This window comes from Oncorhynchus gorbuscha, linkage group LG08 (genome assembly GCF_021184085.1).
Source record: "Oncorhynchus gorbuscha isolate QuinsamMale2020 ecotype Even-year linkage group LG08, OgorEven_v1.0, whole genome shotgun sequence".
Lineage (NCBI taxonomy): Eukaryota > Metazoa > Chordata > Actinopteri > Salmoniformes > Salmonidae > Oncorhynchus > Oncorhynchus gorbuscha.
This window is the reverse complement of record NC_060180.1, coordinates 12133696-12160245: the sequence shown is the minus strand read 5'-3', so window position 1 is coordinate 12160245 and position 26550 is coordinate 12133696. Positions and strand designations below refer to the sequence as shown.

General features: G+C 42.7%; 2 protein-coding genes across 2 annotated transcripts in view; both read left to right on the top strand.

Annotated features, from left to right (window-relative positions):
* The first annotated feature begins 3046 nt into the window (after window positions 1-3046).
* LOC124042249 (myosin heavy chain, fast skeletal muscle-like) lies at window positions 3047-4642 on the top strand. The gene is made up of 5 exons (XM_046360663.1): window positions 3047-3121; window positions 3540-3692; window positions 3972-4076; window positions 4158-4253; window positions 4389-4642. Exons 1-5 carry the CDS (start codon window positions 3047-3049, stop codon window positions 4584-4586), a joined length of 627 nt encoding a protein of 208 aa, XP_046216619.1. The 3' UTR covers window positions 4587-4642.
* A 1244-nt stretch (window positions 4643-5886) lies between these two features.
* Window positions 5887-26550, top strand: part of fmn2a (formin 2a) — a 62869-nt gene continuing 42205 nt past the window's right edge. The window contains exons 1-6 of the mRNA XM_046360662.1: window positions 5887-6034; window positions 7560-9583; window positions 12426-12598; window positions 15342-15458; window positions 17013-17830; window positions 18996-19140. Coding sequence (XP_046216618.1) covers window positions 7591-9583; window positions 12426-12598; window positions 15342-15458; window positions 17013-17830; window positions 18996-19140 — 3246 coding nt within the window. The 5' untranslated portion in view covers window positions 5887-6034; window positions 7560-7590. The remainder of the gene's footprint in view (window positions 6035-7559; window positions 9584-12425; window positions 12599-15341; window positions 15459-17012; window positions 17831-18995; window positions 19141-26550) is intronic.

Genomic DNA, 26550 nt, shown 5'->3' with positions numbered 1-26550 from the left:
GACCAGCTTAGCCCTGCTACATATGGCATATGGATGGTTAGACCAGCTTAGCCCTGCTACATATGGCATATGGATGGTTAGACTAGCTTAGGCCTGCTACATATGGCATATGGATGGTTAGACCAGCTTAGCCCTGCTACATATGGCATATGGATGGTTAGACCAGCTTAGCCCTGCTACATATGGCATATGGATGGTTAGACTAGCTAAGCCCTGCTACATATGGCATATGGATGGTTAGACCAGCTTAGCCCTGCTACATATGGCATATGGATGGTTAGACCAGCTTAGCCCTGCTACATATGGCATATGGAGCTGAAAAGTGGTGCTCTTTTCATGTTACGTCACAAAGCCAGTGATTTCCATCAAGTTATTTGACCGTGCAAACAGTGTGATTTAAGGTGATTTGTCTACATGTTTTTAATAATACCCAGTGCTAAAACAATGGAATAGCTCCATTTTAAAATGTATTGTCATACTATGTGATACACCATGCTTCAGGCCTGAACCGGATGAATACCGTTCTAAAAGGAAAATATTAACAACCCGGCTTCTTTTTGTTTATGCATTTTGCTGATAAAGTGTATGTATTACACTTAGGTTTGTAAATGGATAGTGAAAGCAAATAACATACATGTACCACAGGCATGTTGAGTGATGACTATGTGATATTGAGAAGAATGTCAGAATGCTACCGTGTGGGGTAACACTTTATAATAATGTTCAGACAGGAACATTATTATAAAGTGTTACCCAGTGGGGTATGTAAGCCAGATAAAGATGAAAAATGAGAGAAATTATTCAGTGTCTGAACTGCCAATGGATATTTCTTCTACTTTCAATATGTGATACAGTGTTACTATACTCCTGATACAGTGAGGTGTTTGTTTGGGATGTGAACTACAGGACCTGAAGTAAGATCAAATGAATAGCAAACTATAACTTTTATTGTTTTTTGTTACATTTCAAGTATGCTAATCGTACCCATGTTATAAGTGAATAAACAAAAAATATTTTTATTGACAGATATAGTGTGTATCATATTTACAGCTCAAAAACATTTTCATTTGAATTTTTATGAAATCATTGTATTCCTCCAGTATCTAAGTGAAATTTGCAATCACACAATAATGAAGAAGACATCAATGCAGCACCGTAGGCCTACTGTACAATTTACAGTATAACGACCACTTTAAACAGATGATGATGGATTTATTTCGGGAACAAGTATCTCTTAATGTCTTCGCAGAATAGTAGGAGCATACCAGTTAATACACTGTAGATTGTCATCAATAGTATCTCCAGTAACAATATGCATGAGCACGTTAGTGGGAGAAGCAGCTAACATATTCACTTTCAGACAGGAACACTTTCCACGTTGTCAAAATGTAACACTTTCCATAGGCCTAACACTCAACAAACAGTTAGATGTAGTTTAATAATAATGTGCATAATGTGTTTTGCTTCTGAACATCCTTGCATTGCATTTTGTTATGTTGAAATTCTTCATTGGTCGTCATGGCAACCATGCATGCTCCTTCATAGCGCAAATCTTTTGTGAACGCTTCCACCATAATCGTCTGCAGGAGGCTGAGGAAACTGTTGTGAGACAGTGAACTCAAAGTGGGCCTCTCTGGGGAAGACCAAGCAGAGGCTGCAGGGAGAGGTGGAGGACCTCATGATTGATGTGCAGAGGGCCAACGCCTAGTCCGCCAACCTGGACAAGAAGCAGAGAAACTTTGATAAGATCTGGCAGAGTGGAAGCAAAATGTTGAGGAGTGCCAAGCTGAGCTGGAAGGAGCTCAGAAGGATTATTGATCTCTCAACACTCTACTCTTCAAGATGAAGAACTCCTATGAGGAGGATCAGCTGGAGACCCTGAAAAGGGAGAAAAATAAATAATCTGCAACATGAGAAAACTACAACAATACTGTGTATCAACCATGTATGTCTCCTGAAAATATCCTTATTATAAACCAATGTTGTGTTTGTGTGTGCAGAGGAGATCGCTGACTTGACTGAACAGATCGGAGAGACTGGCAAGTGCCTCCGTGAGCTGGAGAAAGCAAATAAAACTGTGTAGACAGAGCAGTGAGATCCAGACCGCTCTGGAAGAGGCTGAGGTAGAGCCCACTGCTGTTCCATAAGTATAAACACATTAAACTGTTACATGTTGAAAATGCTGTATAAACACATTTAAACAACTACTTTGCTTTGCCCATTCAGGGTAAACTAGAGTATGAGGAGTCCAATATCCTGCAGCTGGAGCTGAACCACATCAAAAGAGAGGTGGACAGGAAGCTGGCGGAGAAGGACGAGGATATGGAGAAGTTAAAGAGTGAGGTGGACAGGAAGCTGGCGGAGAAGGACGAGGAGATGGAGAAGATAAAGAGTGAGGTGGACAGGAAGCTGGCAGAGAAGGACGAGGATATGGAGAAGATAAAGAGTGAGGTGGACAGGAAGCTGGCGGAGAAGGACGAGGATATGGAGAAGATAAAGAGTGAGGTGGGCAGGAAGCTGGTGGAGAAGAACGAGGAGATGGAGAAGATAAAGAGTGAGGTGGACAGGAAGCTGGCGGAGAAGGACGAGGAGATGGATAAGGTAAAGAGGTGGACAGGAAGCTGGCGGAGAAGGACGAGGAGATGGAGAAGATAAAGCGAAAGAGCCAGAGGTTGGCAGAGTCCATGCAGAGCACTCTGGACTCTGAGGTCCACATTAGAAACGACGCCATGAGAGTGAAGAAGAAGATGGAGGGAGACCTGAACAATATAGATATCCAGCTGAGGCACTCCAACAGGAAGACCAACAAGGCCAAAAAACAGGAATGTCTATTGACAGCTCAAGGTACAAAAGCCAGCCATCAGGTTAAAAAAACTGAAAAATAGTGAGGGAATTGTCTTGATCAGTAGCAAATAATGACTTTCTTGACTTAAATCATTTATTCTGCAAGTAGCATACAGTGTAAGTCCACAAATTATGGTTTGGCCAGTTGCTCGAGGGTCTTCCTTGAGTTCTGTGAGTTTCTAGAATGCACTGTGGTCCCTATATGTCGTTGTCCCAGCATGCCACTGAAGACATGAAGGAGCAGGCCGCCATGGTTGACCGCAGGAACTCTCTGATGGTGGCTGAGATTGAGGAGTTGTTCTGGAGCAGACAGAGTGAGCGAGCACAAGCTGGTAGACGCCAACAAGCGTGTGGGACCTCAACACTCCCAGCTAACACGAGTGAAAAGCCATTTCCAGTTCCCATCATTTTATTTTATTTTTTATTTTACCTTTATTTAACTAGGCAAGTCAGTTAAGAACAAATTCTTATTTTCAATGACGGCCTAGGAACAGTGGGTTAACTGCCTGTTCAGGGGCAGAACGACAGATTTGTACCTTGTCAGCTCAGGGTTTGAACTTGCAACCTTAAGGTTACTAGTCCAACGCTCTAACCACTAGGCTACCCTGCCGCTCCCATCATGTGACTTGTACATTATATTCTCTTGAGATTATCTTGAGGTTCAACTCATCATTAATAAATGATTATTCCTCCAGTACACCAGACTTCTGAACACCAAGAAGAAGTTGCAGACTGACCTGGTGACAGTGCAAGGTGAGGTGGACGACATCATCCAGGAGGCCAGGAACGCAGAGGAGAAGACCAAGAAGCATATCACTGATGTGAATCCTCATAATGTGGCTTGTATGGTAGTCTACAACCCCAGGCAAATATCTGAGAGGACTCCCTTCTAGAGAATGTAGGTATGATGACACACTATACAATCTGATTGTCCAATTCAGAGTTTTATGTTCAATTGTAGCACATTATATCGAAGAATATAGCATTTCTCTGGCCGGTACAGATACCAAATAATATCCTGGTGATAATGATGGTTATGATGCCAAGTATAAAAGCCAGTATATATAATTTGATTGAGTATTGATTACACCTTCTCAAACATTGTGTCCATGTCCCCTGTGCTACAGGTGGGTGATCTTGAGACTGAGGTGGAGACCGAGCAGAGAGGAGGTGTGGATGCTGTCAAGAGAGTCTGCAAGTATGAGCGCAGAGTCAAGGAGCTCACCTACAAGGTAAGAGAAACACCTGCACACACTCTCACTCACACAAACACACACACATGACTTGTGAGCTTTGACTATTGTCTCACACAGACTGAGAAAGATAAGAAAACCGTCAGCAGACTGCAGGACCTGGTGGACAAGTTGCAGTTGAAAGTGAAGACCTACAGGAGGCAGGCTGAGGAAGCAGTGAGTCACAGTAGACTTGCAGTCAAATACTCACTGTATAAGGAGAATCATTACATTGTTATTATCTGGTTTTCTCCCTCCTCACCTGTTCGTGTATCCTCTTCCTCTCTCCCTCTCACTTTCTCCCCCTCCAAGGAGGAACCATCCAACTCCCACATGTCTAAGTTCAGGAAGGTGCAGCATGAGCTGTATGAGGCAGAGGAGCGTTGTGACATTACTGAGACCCAGGTCAACAAGCTCATGGCCAAGGGCCGCTATGCCGAACACGAACACATTACAGATCTGCTGTTACACCTAGGCTGCATCGGAAATGGCACCCTATACCCTGTATAGTGCACTCCCTTTGACCAGGACCCATAGGGAATGCGGTGCTATTTCAGACGCAGACCCAACACACATGTCCAAATATATCCTCATCATCCTCACCACTTGATGGTTCAGTGTATACAGGTCGATATTGACCTAATAACTTTATTGGAGCATAATGACTTAGAGGTCTCTGAGAAACCTATACTTAGAGAATATTGATGCAGTTTCTAATGTTAAAGAATATGAGACAACTCCTACTAAATGTATAAATGAAATGTAAAGCAAAGCTGAGCGCAGAGGCTTACAAAGGAGTACCGTATCACATCCATTGTATTATTTCAAGTGTTCATGTGTGGATTATGGATGAAAAGGGTGATGTTGATCCCTTCTTTTCTCTTGTCACGGGCAGCTGGAGCTCATTTTGTTTGTTTAATAAAAAGAAGATGTTTTTTTATTCAGAGCCAACATTAAACATGTGTGGCCACACTAGTCTCCCTGGTTACACATGACACAGTACTATACCCAGAGCTTGAAACGAAATCACACCTCTCAACTAACTGAGTATACATTTAGGGTTGAGCAAAACATCCAAAATGATCTGAACAATGAAGATCGCAAATTGTCCATCAATTAGTAATTGTATAATTATAAACAAGAGATCTCATCACTCATGAAAGTGGTCCTCTGTAGTTAGTAGAGCATGCTGCTTGTAATGCCAGAAGAGTGGTTTCGATTCCCAGGACCACCCATGCATGACATGCATGAATGTAAGTCGCTTTGGATAAAAGCAGCTGCTAAATGGCATATATTATTATATTATATATTATATTCTCTGTACAAGTTAAACGTTTTTATTCATTACGTTCCAGAGAGCAAACACTCTGAAATACTTCCAATGTACAGATTAAAATACTCCAGCTTTCTGACCTCACCTTGCAATTATATGACAAATAAGTACATGTATATTACACGTTTCACCCCAACTAAAACATCAAGAGATGAGAGAGAGTCATCTAAACTATACTAAAATATGATACCGGCTGACTGACTGTATGTCCGCTGCATTCCGTTTTTTGGGGGGGTCCTTTATAATACAATTATATGTATACATTCAGTGCATTGCTGTGGTACGACCACATGGTTTGTATTGGAAAATGTGTTAGGCATTAGCATTAGTGCTAATCATATCATAATGAAATAGTTTGCCTGTCAGCAGGCTGTGTTCCTAGTAACAGCAGGATGTTGTTGTGTGTTGTGAAGGAGGAGCAGAGTGAGGTTGAGTATGACCAGGATCAGGACATGTGATGATAAGTACCACTTCTTCATGTGACCGAGGAAGAGGAGCAGCCCAGTGGAGATTACAAACACTTGATTGTGTTCCACTCAAAACTGGAGAAAAAACATTCAGGAAAGGACTTTCTCTTCTCTCCTGTGGGTGTAGAGTGACTGCTATTATATATATTGAACTGAAGGTATGTATAACTTGTATTTTATTAATGTAAACCGTTTAGCAGATTTTCCTTTTGGCCCAATGTGATAATGTTCTATGTTGGAAGATAAACAGTAGCCTTCTGTCTTTGTGCAGACAGTTGTTAGTGATAAATTGCATAAACAGTTTACTGGGCAAGTATTTAATTGGTTGGACTAATCGGTAGGCCTAATCTAGTCGTTCTGTTCTATTACTACACAGATAATCATTCATATTAATAATCAAGAAAGTGAATCTTAAAGTAGTGAAGTTGCATACATTTAATATGATAATTAAGTTGAAAAGTATTATTCTCAGGAAAACATATATGCATTGCACATCTGAGTTCAAATGCTGATCATTGATAGATGTACCGTGGTGGCCATTTTCTTGCCAAGCATTCTCCAGAAATGATCTACCAATGAGCCACACCCAATGTTCAACTAGTAATCACTGTTTGAATTAGATGTATTGATTACAGTGTCTAAATGATAAGAATCAACAGAATACCCTGGAATAAATATTTATTCCCCCCCCCGGTTGGACATTCTGGTCATGAGGCCGGTTGGACATTCTGCCAAATTCTCTAAAACTATGTTGGAGGCTGTTTATGGTCGAGAAATTAACATTTGATTATCTGGCTACAGCTCTGGTAAACATTCTTGCAGTCAGCGACATTCCTGCACGGCCCTCAAAACATGAGAGACATTTGTGGCATTGTGTTGTGTGACAAAACTGCACATTTTAAAGTGGCCTTTTGTCCCCAGCACAAGGTACAGCTGTGTAATGACCATGCTGTTTAATCACTTCTTGATATACCACACCTGTCAGGTGGATGGATTATCTTGGCAAAGGAGAAATACTCACTAACAGGGAAATTTGTGTACAAACTTTGAAGGAAATTAGATTTTTGTGCCTATGGAACATTTCTGGGGGGAAAAAATTCAGCTCATGAAACATGGGACCAACACTTTACATGTTGTGTTTATATTTTTGTTCAGTGTACTAAAACACAGACTAAACACACAGCTATTCATAGATATGTAGTCTGTAGAGATTGGAACTGATTACTTGAATCATATTCCCACTGGGACTATAGACATGACGCAAACAACTGCTGACATATGTGTAACAGTACAGGGAATACCCAGGAGAATACAACACGAGAAAAAACAAGGCAGTGTTAAATACTAGGTTTATAACGGGTAAACACCACAATGGATATGAAATGTTTACAATGCTGTTGTAGCACAAACCAGAAAGCTATTATTATATTATATTTTTCCTCCAGATGATGAATTAATGATAATGGCATTAGCAGACACTTTGAAAGCATAGATTAGGGTCTAACTATATTACATGACAAAACGTGATTTGAATAGGAATTTTGCCTGGATTTCTTTTTTCAGTCGTTCCTATAGGCTCCATTGAAAACAAAGTGCCTCTGATCTTACTGTAAAGAATTATGTTTCAATATAAACTGACTGAATGGCTACTGAATACTTCCACTCTCTCTGTTGTTAATTTAGACTGTCCAGCTTGTACCCTCCTGCAGTCAGGATGCAGACCATTCAGACTGTAGAGACCCAGGTACCTTTCCTGAAGGAGAGCTTCTTCACCACAGCGTTTAAAGACAGGAGGAAGAGTAGTGTGACTAACCTGCTCCGCAGACAGCAACAACATCAACATCATACTCACCATCCGCTTCCGCCTTCTCTGGACGGGGAGGAGCCTCGCATTGAGCATGCTCGACTGGGTCGCTCATCCAGCAGCCCGTTATGCAACAAAGCAGAGCGAGCAGATAGGAGCAGGGAGGGGGAGGGAGACAGTGAGTCTGTCAGCCTCCTCTCAGCAGCAGCAGCATCCTCACAGCTGCTCCTGACACCGACGAGCAGGCAGGGATTAGTGCTGAGCTCCCGGAGAACCAGTTCAGCAAACGATGAGAAACAGCCCCAGCAGCATGGCCTGATCGCCAAGGGGGTCCGCCTGTTTAGGAACATGGGGAACCAGGAGGCCAAGCAGAGGAAGGTGGTAGGGGGAGACGCCCCCTGTGATGGGGGAGCCGAGGACAGAGAACTGGAGTGCTCTAATAAAGGCAAGAAATCCAAAGGGGGAGATGCCGGCAAGAAGAAATCCAAATCGGAATCCAAAAGCTCTGTGTTTTCCAGTATGCGGCTCAAGAAGAGTCTGTCGAAGGCAAAGGGGTTGTCCAAGGAGGATATCCTGGACAGCAAGGGATCCCAGCTGGAGGAGACCGGTGGGGTCAACAGCAGCCTCTCGGCAGATGAGCTGGGAATGATGTCGGATGGTGAGCCAGAACAAGGCCACTTGACAACATCGGGGCCGGAGGACGAGGGCCAGAGGATTAGTTCAGGATCAGACGGGGACCTCTACAGCTTCCACTCTGCTGCGGCTGATCATGAAGATCTGCTGTCGGACATCCAGCAGGCTATTAGGGAGCAGCATGGGACCTGTGACGGGGTCCTGGATAGGGTCACTGTCCCTTTGGCTGAGGAGGTCACCTCCCCCATCTCCAATTCCGATGGTGATGTTGAACCCCTAGCCCCTGACCCCACTGACCCACAAGAGGTAGCCTCCACTCAGGGGCCAGACCTGGACAAGGGACAGGTGGATGAGACACCTGTTGTTACTGATACTGTAGGACCATACCAAAGTGCTGAGCTTGGACAGTCAGAGGCAGAGGGAGGTGTTGCATCTGGGGGGGAGTCAGATTTAGGTTCACCAAGTGACAGTGGCCCCTCCTCGGCTGCCTTCGACACCGAGAGGAGCAGTGGAAGCCCCCTTCCCAAAACCACCAGCACCTACAGCTTCCCAGACACCACCGCCACCACCACATCCTATGAGAGCGCAGAGGAGCCCCAAGACGACCTGGAGATTCCGGTGGTGACCTCCCAGCTGACTCAGAGCCAGAGCTTTGATGAGGGGAGTAGCACCATCGAGGGGGTCAGGTGCATCAGGTTGGGAACGACCTCAGGGTCACCCAGAAGTGTCAGTAACATGGACCTGACTGTGGAGAGGGAGGAGGGGGACAGGGGGGGAGACTTCCAGTCTATGAGCAGGAGGAAGAGTAGCTATTCTGTCTCTCTGGTGACGGCTGACAGTTCTAAAAGAGCCCTTTCCAGAAGGACGTCCTCCACTACCTCCACTGTCAAGCCATATCCTCCCATTCACCCTTCCTACGTGAAGACCACCACCAGGCAGTTGACATCCCCCATAGGCTCCCCCAGCCAAAGCCCCCTTATCCCCCGTAGGATGGGGCCAGGCTCTGGGGCAGGGTATGGGGGCCACAAGGCCCAGCTGTGGAGGACCACCAGGCAAAGGTCCTGCAGTATCGCCGGGCCTCTCAGTCATTCTGCAGACTGGACCAAGGATCTGGAAGGCCTCAGAGCTAGGCATGAGGATGCCGCTGACCTCCAGGAGCATGGGGGGTCAGAGAGAGGCATCCCAGGGGCTAGTCTGACCCTAGGCACCAGACTACGCCTCTCAGGTGTCCAGAAATCCACCACAGGGCCAAATCAAGATGTCTTCTCTGGTAAGTGACTGAGCATATAGGTGCTAAATGAGTTACAGGGTAACAAAGGGGGAAAAATGTTGGTTAGATAATAATTTAGGCCTATTATGGCTGGGAATACATGGAAGGCTGGTTGTAGTAAGCCATCATTTTGGGCTTTGAGCCTTTTTGCCAAACAGGGATTATGTGAGTGTGTAATGATAATGTGTGTCATGTGAGTGTGTAATGATAATTATCATCATGTAAAATTACAATAACCATTGTGTATTTATAAATATAGGACCAATAGATGTGAATGTATTTCTGTAATTATACTGTTATATTGAATTTGAATATCAACCCCTGTAAGAACATACTGTGCTGTACCTTATGGAGCAATATGTTGACATGGATATCCTCCTCAGAATTATTAGACTACAGAAGGCTGATGGTCTGGGGCTCAGCTGTTTCAGCTCTCTGCTCCCGCAGCAGTGCTGATTGTGAAAATGATCACACCCATGGCAATGCCGTTCTTTGCCCAACTGTCTTGAGAGGGCTACACACCACCACACTCACACAGACACACAAACAAACACACACAAACACACCACACACACACACACACACACACACACACACACACACACACACACACACACACACACACACACACACACACACACACACACACACACAAACACACTCACAGAATGTTTGTATTACTTTTTAACGCTGCATTGTTGGGAAAGGGCTCATAAGTAAAGCATTTCACGGTAAAGTCTGTGATAAATCTAATTTGATTGAACCTCTTCACATTTGCACAGCTGAACTGTAGCTAGATATTCAAATCATTCATTGATACAGTGGTAGGTTGCTGTCAAACTTGATTATCAGTTTATCATTTTATCAACCAGACCATCTTGTTATCCAGTCTGGCCCTGGTTTGCCTCAGCTATTGGAGCACTCAGTCATGTGACATGGATCTGTTTTAGAGAATATCAATAGGGACAGGGGTCACTAGCCTTTACACTGAGGGGATTCTTTGCTGGTGCTGTTGTTGTTTGTGTTCATCTTTGTCACACTTTAAAGGCAACAAAAATACCATTTCTTTGGATAAGGATGTTCATCATCATACTGTCTGTGTATCTAAAAGAGGGTTGGCTATTGAACAGAGAACAACGTGGGATTTTAACAAACATTTTGATTTCTTCATGTTCTTTAATCACACTGCTTAGACAAGCCTAAAATAGCTTTGAACTATTCTTACCTGATCATAATCTGAAAAAACATCCATTGCAAGGACAAGGACAAGAAGAAGTTTTGTATCACAACGTTGAAAAAAACCACTTTGCAGCGTCGTGCAGCGTTAATTTGGATTTCTTTGTTATTAGTCCTGAGTACTTGATCTTTGGCGTTATTTGCAGTTGGCTCACGTGTTCCAGCTAATTTAAGTCATAACACGCATATAATATCATTATAGATGATTAGTCTGACTGTTTTAATTGAATCTCCTGCCAGTAGAACATGGATCAGTAGAGGAGTAGGCCTACGTCTCCCCACCAAAGCTCCTCTGGTCACATTGCCATGACTTGTGACCTCTCTGGATTAGAAAACCAGGCCTTCCCTTGCTCTGTCTAGGCCATCCCTTTCGTAACATACACAGCTGAGCAATGTGGTAGGATTATTCCTCCCCACCTCCTATGACTCAATGACCAGGATCGTTCTGATAAATATTGTTATTTTGATGGTGGCCTAGAGTACTGTTTAAATGCCAGCTGTTAATGTGAAGGTTAAGCCATGGCATTTGCAGAAAGCATCTTCCATCATGTGATTTCTAAGAAGGTGCCCTCTTTTGGCCACCTCAGGACCAATAGATGTTGCACAGAGAAGTTGAAAACACAGTATTTATAAAAGAATAGTAGTAACACAATACTGTTTTGCAGTACTACATCTAGCTAACGTATCAATGTATAATGTTTGTTTAAAAACTGGGTGGTTCAAGCCCTGAATGCTGATTGGCTGAAAGCTGTGTCATATGAGACCATGTACCAGGAGTATGACAAAACATGTATTTTTACTGTTCTAATTGTGTTTGCAACATAAGGGGGTGGGATATATGGCCAATATACCATGATTAAGGGCTCTTCATAGCCACAACACAGAGCAGAATGCCTGGATACAGCCCATAGCCGTGGTCTATTGGCCATATACAACAAACCCCCAAGATACATTCAGGGCTCGAACCACCCAGTTTATAAAAACAAACATTATACAGTGATACGTTAGCTACTTAGTGATAACTAATATAAGCCATATATACACTTTTGCTCCAGCATTTTCTATAATGATGTAGATTAGAAGTTTGAAACTGCTTGCACTTGTAGGTGCCAATTATCCAAACTGTTTGCACTCGTATGAGTCAATTATCGAAGCTGCTTGCACATGTAGATGTAGGTGTTAATTATCTTGTCTGAATCTGTGATCTACCATCTCACTCTCTATCTGTAGATCTTTGAATGTTAAATGTTTTACATCTGTGTGTATCTCTATCAATTTCAAAAATCCCTCTGCTGTCGCATCAATAGCCTCTGCTATCTGTTTCTTCATAACGGTGTGTCTTCCCCAGATCTATTTTATGAATGTCTCTTTTGCTTTCTCTCTCTCTCTCTCTCTCTCTCTCTCTCTGTCTCTCTCTCACTCTCTCTCTCTCTTTCTTTCTTTCTTTCTTTCTTTCTTTCCTTTCTTTCTCTCTCTGTCACTGTCTCTGTCTCTATGTCTCTGTTGCTGTCTCCCCCCCTTCTCTCGCTCTCGCTCTCTCTCCCTCTTCCTCTCTGTGTCTCCCTCTGTCTCTCTCTCTCTCGCTCTCTCTCTTTCTCTTCCTTAGGACACACCTTGTTGGAGCGTCTATGTCTGCAGCAGCAGGGGAAGGGAGTGACGGAGGAGGATGCGGCGAGGTTGTGTTGTCGTATGTTGGGCCTGGGGCTGCTGAAGCCCCTCAGTGACTGTTTCAGAGAGCAGCATGAAGACATTGTCACTCCAGCCACAGTCACCTTTAATGTGAGAACCAACCCTTTACTTAGTAACATTGTTTCACTACTGCCGTTTCAACAAATATCACACTGATCAAAGGCTGATCGCCTGAACTGGCTAGTAATCACTCACTGGACGATAGTTTATTATGAACAAATTTATTCAAACAAATGTATTCTGGATTATGTATCAAATATCCACCATCTCCATATCTGGATGTTTTTATATTTGAGCGTTTCCTCATGTTGACAACAGTTCTCATGGTCAGCCTAACCATGTGAAACTGATTTCATAAATGTTTAAATCCTTTTCCCAGTAACGCTTCACTCGGACGTAATCTCATGTTTGTGTGGTTATAATTTTCCAAGCAAAGTTCGTTGAGCGCGCTGTCAGTGCCATTTTTATCACATGCCCCTTGCAGCTGAATCCACTCAGCTGTAAGGTTCTTAGTCTGAGGATTTAAATATAGATTTCACGGCTTAGTCATTTTTCGTAACTAGAAAAAAATTATATTGCGTGTGTACATGCAATCGTGTGTGTGTTTGTGTGGGTGGGGGGGTGGGGTCTTCCTGTTGCATTATCTCCATAGGGACTGAACATTGTGTTGTGAGGCAATGGGTTGTCATGTTTCCTTTCTTGATGTGCCATGTGATCAGAGCTGCTTTTCTTTTGCTCAGCCACCAAAGCAGATTTGTGTCTGAACAGATGAGCGTTTGTCTCTGGCTGCGCTGTGCACCTCCCCCCTTAGATACACTCACACAAATAAACACACTGTCACAAACACTCAGTCATAACATGCACACAAAATCACATATAAATACAGTATGCACAGACACACACACGCATGCCTTACAAACAGTCACTCTGTGACACACATACATCTGCTTGCGTAGACCATCTGCTGACTGCGTTGCATAAGAGCCCCACGTGCCCAGGGCTCAGGCTGCTCTTGAGAAGGCTCACTGTGGCTGGGTTGGTTCGCGCATGTCATCCCCTTTCACTGTCTCTACCTGGGGTTGGACCCGCAACCCTGCATTATTCAGCTTGACCAGAGTCAACCTCTAACCGTGTCTATTGACAACGCTGCTCTCCTCCCTCACCTACTCTCCTCCCTCACCCGCTGTCCTCCCTCACCCTTTTTTCTCTCTCTCACTCAATCTCTTGCCCTGTTTTATTTTCCTCTCTTCCATTTTTGTAATGCTACTCTTGCATATTCACTCTCATTCCTCTCTCTCTTTCTCTCTCTCTCTCTCTCTCTCTCTCTCTCTCTCTCTCTCTCTCTCTCTCTCTCTCACTCTGTCTCTCTCTTTCATATTCACTCTCATTCCTCTCTCTCTCACTCTCACTCTGTCTCTCTCTTTCATATTCACTCTCATTCCTCTCTCTCTCACTCTCTCTCTTTCATCTTCACTCTCATTCCCCTCTCTCTCTCTCTCACTCTGTCTCTCTTTCATCTTCACTCTCATTCCTATCACTCTCTCACACTCTTTCAACTCCACTCTCATTCCTATCTCTCTCTCACACTCTTTCAACTCCACTCTCATTCCTGTCTCTCTCTCTTCCTCCCTCCCTCTCTTTCTCTGTCCTCACTGTCCTCTCCCCTGTAAAAGTAAAAGTAGACAGCCTTTTTTGATTCCCTGAGATCTAATCACTCACTATAGTGCCACTATAATGAATCAGCATTGTCTCTATGGGGAAAATATTGTTGATGTGATAGAGTAGGGGGCTATGACAGGTTCTGACCATGTTGTTGTCTCTGTCTGTACTGTAGTTGTGATTCTGTCTCCAGTTCAAACGGGAGTTCTGGTTACGGTTTTGTTCTGGCATTGACTTCACAGAGAAAACAACGCCCCAGGCAAGCTCACAGACTGGAACAGAATGAATATGTGCTACGTAAAGTGTAGACACCCACTCATACACATGCATACAGTACACACAAACACACACACTTGACATGCACAGTGTTGGAATGGCTTGATATTCTTACATAGATGAATAGCTATTATGTAGAGGTCTGTAAATTATCCGATTGATTTACAATATATTTAGATTCAGACTAAATTGGGCCCTTAGAATTGCCCAATTGTATGTATTAAATATCATATTACTGTGCCGTGCTGGAACTGCTTGCTGCAATGGAATCATTCACAGCCATTTCCCAGGAAGAAAATGTGCTCAGTTGATAAGTAATAAGCTCTCATGCATTAAGCTGAACTAATGGAATATACACGGTAACAAGCTGAGTTTTCATATCTCAGATGAATGAGATTGGCTTTCTTTTAGCTTCTCGCAATGTTCTACATGTTCCACTGTACAATAGGGAGTCTTGTGCTAAGCAAACACTGTACCTTAGATCACTTAGGAAAAGTGGACGTTTTTATTGGTTCGATTAGTACAGTGAAAGCCCTCTCTGTTTAGCCAATGTTGGTTGATGTCCTCTGAATCAACAGAGGGCTTTACATAGGTTGCTTTATTGATTTATTCCTTGGAGTAAAATGTGATTAAATATGAAGGGAGTTCCTGTTTCTCTGTCTGTATGTTAAATAACTGTGTGCCTTTTTTTTGCACTTCCCTGTTTTGGCCTTGATTTGTGTGTATAAGTAAATGACAAAACAGGGCAGTGCAAAAAATAAAAAATAAACTGAAAATGATGTAGGTCTAATGTCCCAGTTATATTCGCCTGGTTATTATATGGTGTTAATATATCATGTGAATAAAATTCTGTAAAAATACATACTAACATGATCATCGTTTGTTTTCCCTCCCCCAGGAGGACCAGCTGTATACTTGGGCCACCTTCGGCCTGCCCTCCCACCTCTGGGAACCACATGAAGGCCGTACCCCAGGCCGCATCCAGGACCTGTGGCCCCCTCCACAACCAGCTCAGGTATGTTTTCAGCACTGTGTGTTTTATGTAGTGTACCACGCCAAGCAGATGAGATCCAGAGGAGAACATTTATTCAAATAGTTCGACATTGAAAATGTTGCGTCAACTTCAAACGATGACTGTGTGCCTCAGAAGGACAACAGATCTTTGTAATCTTCAGTTTGCTATTACAACTAGAAGTGAATGAATGCCCAGACATGTTTTGTTACAATACTGTCCTCTAGTGGTTATATTTTGTATATTTTGTACAATGACAGCGCATGAGGATATTACTGCTCTTCCAACAGAGGTCAGGCTTGGCTTGAATTCTCACGATAACTTTCATAGGTCATTGTCAGAAGCAGGTTAACTTCATATTCTGTCAAGCTCCTAACCTTGTAATGGTCTCCTGAACGTCACTCAGAAAGACTCGGACTGTAAAGTCAACACGAACTGTAGTATGCATAGACATGGGTGTTGTGATGTGCATCTAACTCTGGGCTCTGCACTCTACACATGGCCTCTTTGAAGATCATGGAGACTTTGATCATCTCGTGGGTCAAGTCTTTGAAGTCTCCACATCAATGTTCTAACTACCAAGGTGCTGGAAGCCTGGCGTCTAGACATGTGGTCTTCCCTGACCTGACCCTGACCATGACCCTGACCCTCACTTTACCCTGACCTATAACCCTGGAACCAAACACCCTCAGTTGTGTTTGTTTGTTTACCCTTATTCACTCAGGTTGTGGCATCTACTAGGTTTGAAGTCTGAGGAATTGTTCAAAATATTGCTTTTTTGTAAGCATGTATTTTTTTGTAAAATGGGCTTCTTCTATAGAAATAAGTCCTACCACTCACTAAATAGTAGAAACCAGATTATCTAGTCAACGCTCTTGTCAGTCCTAGACTATGGTGACATCATCAATATGAACGCAGCTGCCACTTCATTAAAGCAGTTAGATGCAGTTTATCATAGCCCACTGTGCTTTATTAAGGGAGACAGTTTTAGCACTCATCACTGCATTATCTACCAGAAAGTTGGTTGGCCCTCTTTGATGTCACATACTGAAGGTTGATACATCGCTATGTTTTCATTTATAAAGCACTTTTACAAAAAGTCCCACGGTACCTAACATCTTTACTAAACTTTAGACATACGAGTTACCACACCCGCTTACTTTGGTCTCTACTGCATTAGGTAAATCAGCTTTTAGTTTTGTTGTACTTTATTTGTGCAACAGTCTTCAAAATGTTCTTAAATGTGATGTTCTGGTACCTTTAGGGCAATTCAGAAAGTTGATGAATGTGTTCGTTTTTTTAAGCCAGTTTTTTTCTTTCTGCTTGCATGTTGTATTTGGATGTGGGTAATGGTCTCGGTATGACTCCATGATAAAATAAAGGTATAATAAATAGTCAACATAAAAAGCACATTCCTTGAAAAGTGTTAATGGCTTGACTGTTTACGTCCATCAAAAAGTGCTTCAAACATCCCTTTATGTAGTATTCAAATGTACAACGTTCTGTATTTTATTGCTTCTGCTTGAAAGGTGGTCTGAAATCCTTTTTTCGTGACAGATTTCGTCAAAGTCCGGGAATCTGTCACAAGAGGACAATGGCAGTGATATTCCAGGGCTGGAGAAGACCATTAATGACTTGAGGATAAAGATGGCAGCACTGGAAATCCAGCATGCATCTCTGGAGATGGAGATCAACTCGAAGAAGAGAGGAGATGGGGACAATACTGTGGCCTTGGGGGGTATCAGCCTCGCAGGAAAGAAGAGGATCGAGGTTTCCGTACAGACATCCCCTTTGGAGGAGGCCTTTAGATTTGAAGTGCCTTTCAGGGGAGGGTCAATCCCCTCCTCAGCCTCTCTCCCAGCAATCTCCTCCTCCTCCCTCCACAAACCTGAGTTTGTCTGTACCTGCCAACAGCAGCAGCAGAGTGGTACCCAGCCCCCACCTTCTCCCACCCCAGGTATACCCCCTCCTCCTCCTCCCCTTCCTCCTCTACCTCAGCTCTCTGGAGGGCCCCCACCACCACCACCCCCTCTCCCTGGTGGGGCTGGTCCTCCTCCTCCACCCCCTCCTCCTCCTTTACCAGGTATGGGCGGATCCTGTCCCCCACCTCCACCCCCTCCCCTGCCAGGCTTTGGCCCCCTCCTCCGCCCCCACCCCCGGCGGTGGACCTCCACCTCCACCCCCGCCACCAGGTATTGGCCCCCTCCTCCGCCCCCACCCCCTGGCGGTGGACCTCCACCTCCCCCAGGATTTGGCCCTCCTCCCCCTCCCGGTGTATTCATGGCCCAGGAGGCTGGCCCTCAGAAGGCACCCATTGAGCCCCCCAAGCCCATGAAGCCTCTCTACTGGACCAGGATCCAGCTGCATGCTAAAAAGTAATTACTAGTCCACTTTAGTCCAATGACTGTTCGTACATATACAGTATGTTTATCCAAAGCTTCCTGTTTAACTACAGTATATGAGATATCCATAAACATAACGCATGAAAGAGAACGTATGCAAAAGATAGAGATAGATCATTGACATTCATGGAGGCTATAGAATGGGTTTTCTACTGAAGATAAAGATCAGCCTTGTAAACCAATGTTACACAGATGGTAACCCAGTCTAAAATCTGAGAAAGATGTGGGGAAAGAGTTTGGTGAGATGTTGTTTGAGTTGAAACAGATGTTGAGATGTGCTTTGCAGTGTTGGGTAAGCTTGTCTGAAATCATAGTTTCCCAAACTACCAACACTGGAAGAAGTTAAGCTACACTAAAGCTACCTTAAGAAAAATATAGTTTCCTGAACTAAAACTAATTCGAAAAAGGAGTTCATTACATCCAAGCTACTTCGGGAAAAATTGTCATATCTAAATCTGAAATGTCATAGACTACAAATTGCAAAAACAGATCACTCTGGGGTCAGGTGTTAACAGAATGTGTCATTTAGCCAATTAAACACAAAAACTATGTTTCAACTGTGATTTACGCAGGTCTGATGACGAAAAACAAAGGAAATTCTTCCCTACTTCACAAATATTTTCTTTTCTTTTTGCAATAAAAGTAGTGTGTAGTTTCAGTAGTTAACTACACCACTACATGGCCAAAACGTTATTAACTACTGAAAACACTACCTAGATTTGAATTTAGTTCAACTACCACCAAGCTACTGCAAAATGAAGATACATTTCTAGTTAAACTACATGTATGTTCACTTCTCCCTAACATTGGCGGTTTGGTACTGATGCACTTGGTCAGACTCCACACACGTAAATGTGTCTTATAATAGCCTTCAAATTGTACTGTTAAGTGTAAATAAGTCCATCTTATGATAATCAGTGGGCATGATACATAGTGGTGTTTTTATTTATAGTTATTGGAAATGTAATGTACTGTACAGTTGTCTGAAGAGGTGCTATAGTGCTGGTCTTCCTGCTTTCTGGGGCTCGGTAAAGCATAACATGCCATACATTTTCAGTTGTAGGTTTGAGGTATACATCACCAGGATAAAGATGAAATGAAAGTGATGTAATGCAGATCTTTCTCTCTTCTACCTGAGGGATGCGAGTGGTTCTCTGGTTTGGGAGAAGATCGAGGAACCGTCAGTGGATTTTGATGAGTTTGTCAACTTGTTTTCCAAAAGTGCTGTGAAGGAGAAAAAAAAGCCAATATCAGACACCATCACCAAGTCCAAGGCCAAACAGGTACTGTACATTGTTTGAGCTTGTGTCTGCCTGTTTGCCCTGAACTCTCTTTGGTTCCATCTCTCTCTCTCTTCCTCCCCTTGATGCTCTTTGGTCCCATCTCTCTCTCTTCCTCCCTGTGATGCTCTTTGGTCTCATCTCTGTCTCTTCTTCCCCATGATGCTCTTTGGTCCCATCTCTTTCTCTTCCTGTCCTTGACTCTCTTTGGTCCCATCTCTTTCTCTTCCTGCCCTTGACGCTCTTTGGTCCCATCTCTCTCTCTTCCTCCCCGTGACGCTCTTTGGTCCCATCTCTTTCTCTTCCTGCCCTTGACGCTCTTTGGTTCCATCTCTTTCTCTTCCTGCCCTTGACGCTCTTTGGTCCCATCTCTTTCTCTTCCTGCCCTTGACGCTCTTTGGTTCCATCTCTTTCTCTTCCTCCCCGTGACGCTCTTTGGTCCCATCTTTTTCTCTTCCTGCCCTTGACGCTCTTTGGTCCCATCCCTGTCTCTTCCTGCCCTTGACGCTCTTTGGTCCCATCCCTGTCTCTTCCTGCCCTTGACGCTCTTTGGTCCCATCCCTGTCTCTTCCTGCCCTTGACTCTCTTTGGTTCCATCTCTTTCTCTTCCTGCCCTTGACTCTCTTTGGTTCCATCTCTTTCTCTTCCTGCCCTTGACGCTCTTTGGTCCCATCTCTTTCTCTTCCTGCCCTTGACTCTCTTTGGTTCCATCTCTTTCTCTTCCTGCCCTTGACTCTCTTTGGTTCCATCTCTTTCTCTTCCTGCCCTTGACTCTCTTTGGTCCCATCTCTTTCTCTTCCTGCCCTTGACTCTCTTTGGTCCCATCTCTTTCTCTTCCTGCCCTTGACGCTCTTTGGTCCCATCTCTTTCTCTTCCTGCCCTTGACGCTCTTTGGTCCCATCTCTTTCTCTTCCTGCCCTTGACGCTCTTTGGTCCCATCTCTTTCTCTTCCTGCCCTTGACTCTCTTTGGTTCCATCTCTTTCTCTTCCTGCCCTTGACTCTCTTTGGTTCCATCTCTGTCTCTTCCTGCACTTCTATCCGTCACATTAATCCCCTGCCTGTAAATGACATGAGGAAGTGACGTAGCCAGTAACTGATTATGTGGTGTGAGGTCTGGCTGCCCCTGGATTCCAGGCCCAGCGAAACTCGGAGCCAGTGTGTGGCGTGTGGTTCGCAAACCCACACTGATGACTGGGAGACACTGTGGCAGCCTCGTCTGTCCTGTGATTCCTCCCCTGAGACCGCTGCTCCGTGGCTCAGATCCAATAGTCTAGCATAACTTCCCTTTCAAACTTTGTACTGTACTTTTCTGTCACAGCCACTGATCTGATGGATTTAAGTGCCATGGTGGAGAACTAGCCAGCCAAGCACTTCCGCTCTAAGTGGTCACAGGGGAAATTAGGATAAAAAAATAGGGTTTAGTAGAGTATTGGGACAGAGCCTTTCGTGTGCTCTTCCCTCTTGTGTGAGAGGGACTTCCTCTGTGTATTCAGTACAGACAGACTTGATGATTGATGAAGAGCAGAAAGCTAGGCTGAGTCACTTTCTATACTCACTCTCAGTCAGACCTCATTATGTCTGGATTCAATCAACCTACCGACCATACAACATTCATTCATCACATGGATATGAAGAATACCTTTTTAAAGTAATAATGGAATAGCGTTTGCAAAGCATTTTTTATGCGTTATGTCGAAAGTGTTAGATATTTGGATATACCTTGTTATCATCTTTCTTCTCTCTCACACCTTCTGTCTTTGTTATGACTGGATTTGTGTCTTCATATCAGAGTGGACTGGCTACTTCACACTGTACTAACCCACTTTGTTATATTCAATGTTAAATGGGAAACTGTAGAGAAAGAATACTGTACTCAGGCCTTTAGGTTTAGTCACATTAACAGACGTCTGCGTTTCTCTTCTGCCTCTGAGTACTTTTTCCACATCAACAAATGTTGTTTTGTGATAATTTATTCTCTTTTACGGTCTAATGAAGAACAAATTTTCCCTCAGGGTTTATTTCTGGCATGTTGATGCAGGGCTTTGTGGGTTTCGTAGAAATATGTGTAGGCCAACATTGAAAACACAGTATTACTGGAATGATTGACTCATGACAGGGAGGAGACACAAATAAAACATCAAACGGTGATTGACGGGAATTAAAGATCTTTTAAAACCTAGGATTCAATTTCTGCACATGGTTTGTATGTAATATTTTCATTGAAACCATGTTTCCATCAGGAAACGTTTTTGAATGGCTAATGAACTGTACATTAATAAACAGTTTATGATAAACTAGTTATGATATACTGCAGGAGAATGGTTATTCTGTAGATCCTGTCAAAGGGATATCAAATGTGGTAGAATGATCTTCAAAAAGGATATCCAATGTGGTAGAATGATCATCACTATGAGCACATCAGACAATATTATACTGCAGTGTAATACCACCATTATGCACCTGCAATAGGAGCTTGGCCAACTGATATATTACTACTTTTATCATTGAAAATGACATTCTATGACGTCTACAGTGTGTTGGAGGCAGGAGGGCAGTGATGTACCTGTGTCCATGTTCTATGTTGTGGTTTGTGTGATCTGGAGCACATGCAATTGGTCTGTTTGAGTCTGGGGTTTACTAGCTACCCACCCCACACCACTTTATTACCCAGAAGCCACTCTGCTTTCTCAGTCTGACTGTGGTCACCTGGAGTGGCTACTCCACAGGAGGTAGGTGGCATCTTAATTGGGGAGTACAGGCTTGTGGTAATGACTGGAGCAGAATCAGTGGAATGGTATCAAATACATCAAACACATGGTTTGATGCCATTCCATTTTCTCCGTTCTGGCCATTATTATGAGCCGTCTTCCCTTCAGCAGCCTCCACTGGTCAACTCTACTGTGAACCGTACATGATACATTCCATGGTTTCACCAAGGCTGTTGGCTGTTGGTTTATCCATATACAGTGGCTTGCGAAAGTATTCACCCCCCTTGGCATATTTCCTATTTTGTTGCCTTACAACCTGGAATTAAAATAGATTTTTTGGGGGTTTGTATTATTTGATTTACACAACATGCCTACCACTTTGAAGATGCAAAATATGTTTTATTGTGAAACAAACAAGAAACATGATTTAAAAAACTGAAAACTTGAGCGTGCATAACTATTCACCTTCCAACGTCAATACTTTGTAGAGACACCTTTTGCAGCAATTACAGCTGCAAGTCTCTTGGGGTATGTCTCTATAAGCTTGGCACATCTTGCCAAGGATTTGGGATGTTTTGGCAATTCTTCAAGGCAAAACTGCTCCAGCTCCTTCAAGTTGGATGGGTTCCGCTGGTGTACAGCAATCTTTAAGTCATACCACAGATTCTCAATGTGGAGTGTAGAGCTTAAAGTGGTCCTATGGACAGATACTCCAATCTCCGCTTTGCAGCTTATCTTTTGTCTCTTTGTTGCCCATCTGATTAATGCCCCCCTTGCCTGGTCCATGAGTTTTGGTGGGCGGCCCTCTCTTGGCAGGTTTGTTGTGGTGCCATATTCTTTACATTTTTAATAATGGATTTAATGGGTGCTCCATGGGATATTTTTTTATCACCCAGCCCTGAGCTGTATTTCTCCACAACTTTGTCCCTGACCTGTTTGGAGAGCTCCTTGCTCTTCATAGTGCCGCTTGCTTGGTGGTGCCCCTTGCTTAGTGGTGTTGCAGACTCTGGGGTCTTTCAGAACAGGTGTATATACAGTGGGGCAAATAAAGTGTTTAGTCAGCCACCAATTGTGCATGTTCTCCCACTTAAAAAGATGAGAGAGGCCTGTAATTTTCATCATAGGTGCACTTAAACTATGACAGACAAAATGAGAGAAAAAAAATCCAGAAAATCACAGTTTTTACCAAAAAGTTCTATTTTGGTTTCATCTGACCATATGACATTCTCCCAATCTTCTTTTGGATCATCCAAATGCTCTCTAGAAAACTTCATACGGGCCTGGACATGTGCTGGCTTAAGCAGGGGGACACGTCTGGCACTGCAGGATTTGAGTCCCTGGCGGTGTAGAGTGTTACCTATGGTAGGCTTTGTTACTTTGGTCCCAGCTCTCTGAAGGTCATTCACTAGGTCCCCCCGTAAGGTTCTGGGATTTTTGCTCACCGTTCTTGTGATCATTTTGACCCCACGGGGTGAGATCTTGCGTGGAGCCCCAGATCGAGGGAGATTATCAGTGGTCTTGTATGTCTTCCATTTCCTAATAATTGCTCCCACAGTTGATTTCTTCAAAACAAGCTGCTTAACTATTGCAGATTCAGTCTTCCCAGCCTGGTGCAGGTCTACAATTTTGTTTCTGGTGTCCTTTGACATCTCTTTGGTCTTGGCCATAGTGGAGTTTGGAGTGTGACTGTTTGAGGTTGTGGACAGGTGTCTTTTATACTGATAACAAGTTCAAACAGGTTCCATTAATACAGGTAACGAATGGAGGACAGAGGAGCCTCTTAAAGAAGAAGTTAAAGGTCTGTGAGAGCCAGAAATCTTGCTTGTTTGTAGGAGACCAAATACTTATTTTCCACCATAATTTGCAAATAAATTCATAAAAAATCCTACAATGTGATTTTCCTGATTCTTTTTCTAATTTTGTCTGTCATAGTTGAAGTGTACCTATGATGAAAATCACAGGCCTCTCTCATCTTTTTAAGTGGGAGAACTTGCACAATTGGTGGATGACTTAATACTTTTTTGCCCCACTCTATACTGAGATCATGTGACACTTAGATTGCACACAGGTGGACTTTATTTAATTAATTATGTGACTTCTGAAGGTAATTGGGTGCACCAGATCGTATTTAGGGGCTTCATAACAAAGGAGTGAATACATATGCACTCACCACTATTCCGGAGTTTAAAAAATAAAAATAAAAAATTGAAACAAGTTCTTTTTTTTATTTCACTTCACCAATTTGGACTATATTGTGTATGTCCATTACATGAAATCCAAATAAAAATCCATTTAAATTACAGGTTGTAATGCAACGAAATAAGAAAAACGCCAAGGGGGGTGAATACTTTTGCAAGGCACTGTATTTCAACTTGATCAGCAGTTGTAAATGTAGGTATGATTTACTTGGCACAATATAGTGGCATATAGTAAAAGATATTGATGATGATGTACAGATGTGGGATCTTAATTTGATGGCCTTGCTGCAGGAGAACGTTCTTGCAATGCAGAAAATGTGAAACCTGTAGTGTATTTGAGGTTTAAAAAGGCTTCTGAATTTGTCATTTACACTTTGAAATTTCAGACTTGATACCAACCCCTAGAAAAATGTCCATTAATTATAATCCACATAATAATTAAAATGTCCTGTTGCTGCATGATTATTTTCCTGCTTTAGCAAACTTAATCAAATTACGATTTTTCATCTGTCCAAGAACCGATATTTAGAGACTCCACAATCTAAAGCAGGTCATTTAAAACCTCTAGTGACTCCCCATCCCGGATCCGGGAGCGTAATCATCGACTGACAATAATTAGCATAACGCAACGGACATGAATATTACTAGAAAATATTCCTATTCATGAAAATCACAAGTGAAATATACTGAGACACAGCTTAGCCTTTTGTTAATCATCCTGTCATCTCAGATTTTCAAAATATGCTTTTCAGCCAAAGCTAGACAAGCATTCGTGTAAGTTTATCGATAGTCTAGCATAGCATTTTGTCCAGCTAGCAGCAGGTAACTTGGTCACGGAAATCAGAAAAGCAATCAAATTAAATCGTTTACCTTTGATGAGCTTCGGATGTTTTCACTCAAGAGACTCCCAGTTAGATAGCCAATGTTCATTTTTTTCCAAAAATATTATTTTTGTAGGCGAAATAGCTCCGTTTGTCCTTCATATTTGGCTGAGAAATCGACCGGAAATTACGGTCACGAAAACACAGAAAAACATTCCAAATTAGCTTCATAATATCGACAGAAACATGGCAAACGTTGTTTATAATCAATCTTCAAGGTGTTTTTCAAATATCTATTCAATAATATATCCACCGGGACAATTGGTTTTTCAGTAGGACCGATTGGAAAACTGGCTACCTCTGTATTATACGCGAGAGTCACTCTGAGAGCCATCAGGTGACCACTTACACAATGTAGCCGCTTACGGGTATTCTTCAACATAAATGCGTAAAACTACGTCACAATGCTGTAGACACCTTGGGGAATACGTAGAAATCTGGTTGATAGCCCTTTCACTGCTCCATAGGGACGCATTGGAACTCAAAGCTTTCAAAACACGAAGCATTTCCGGATTGGATTTTTCTCAGGCTTTCGCCTGCAATATCAGTTCTGTTATACTCACAGACAATATTTTTACTTTAAAGGGTTGTCTATCCTAAGCTGTCAATTATATGCATATTCTAGCATCTTGTCCTAACAAAATATCCCGTTTACTTTGGGTACGTTATTTTTCCAAAAATGAAAATAGTGCCCCCTAGTCACAACAGGTTTTAAAGGCCCAGTGCAGTCAAAAATGGGATTTCCTGTGTTATATGAAAATATATTTCCATAACAGCCTAGTGTGAAATTTAGAAATGGGTGATAATGCCCTTTTATTGTAAAAGCTATTTGAAAAGACTGCCTGAATAAGAAAGAGAGGTCCAAACCTCTCTGCCGATTACAGCTAGTTTTGCGTTTTTCCCTCCCCACTCAGACCACTCACAGACAGTCCCAGCAAAATTCTTCCTTGAGAAATTGCTCTTTGTTAAGAAGCTATTTTTGTTCGTTTTTGACCATTTTAATTGAAAACAATCACAGTAAGGTACATTGGGTAACACTTTAATTGGATAGTCCATCTATAGATGCTCTACAGACTATGTACAGACTATCAGTAATATTTAAACTAACTATCTACTAACCCTAGCCCTAACCTTAACCCTTATCCTAACCCTAACCTTAACCCTTATCCTATTCCTAAACTTAACCCTTACCCTAACCCTTATTCTAACCCTAACTGTAACCTTAGCATGCAGTTGCTTTAAAAAGATAAATAGTTGTTGATAGTATGACCATCTTTAGAGCATCTACAGACCAACTTTCTGAATTATCCAAATAAAGTGTGACCCTTACTTGTTACCCAGAAATGATTTGATATTGACATAAAAACATCTTTAACACACAGTACCAGTCAAAGGTTTGGACACACCTACAGTACTCATTCAAGGGTTTTTCTTTATTTTTACTATTTTCTACAATGTAGAATAATTGTGAATACATCAAAACTATGAAATAATACATATGGATTCATGTAGTAACCAAAAAAGGATTAAACAAATAAAAACTAGATTTGAGATTTGAGATTCTTCCAAGTAGCCATCCTTTGCCTTGATGACAGCTTCGCACATTCTTGGCATTCTCTCAACCA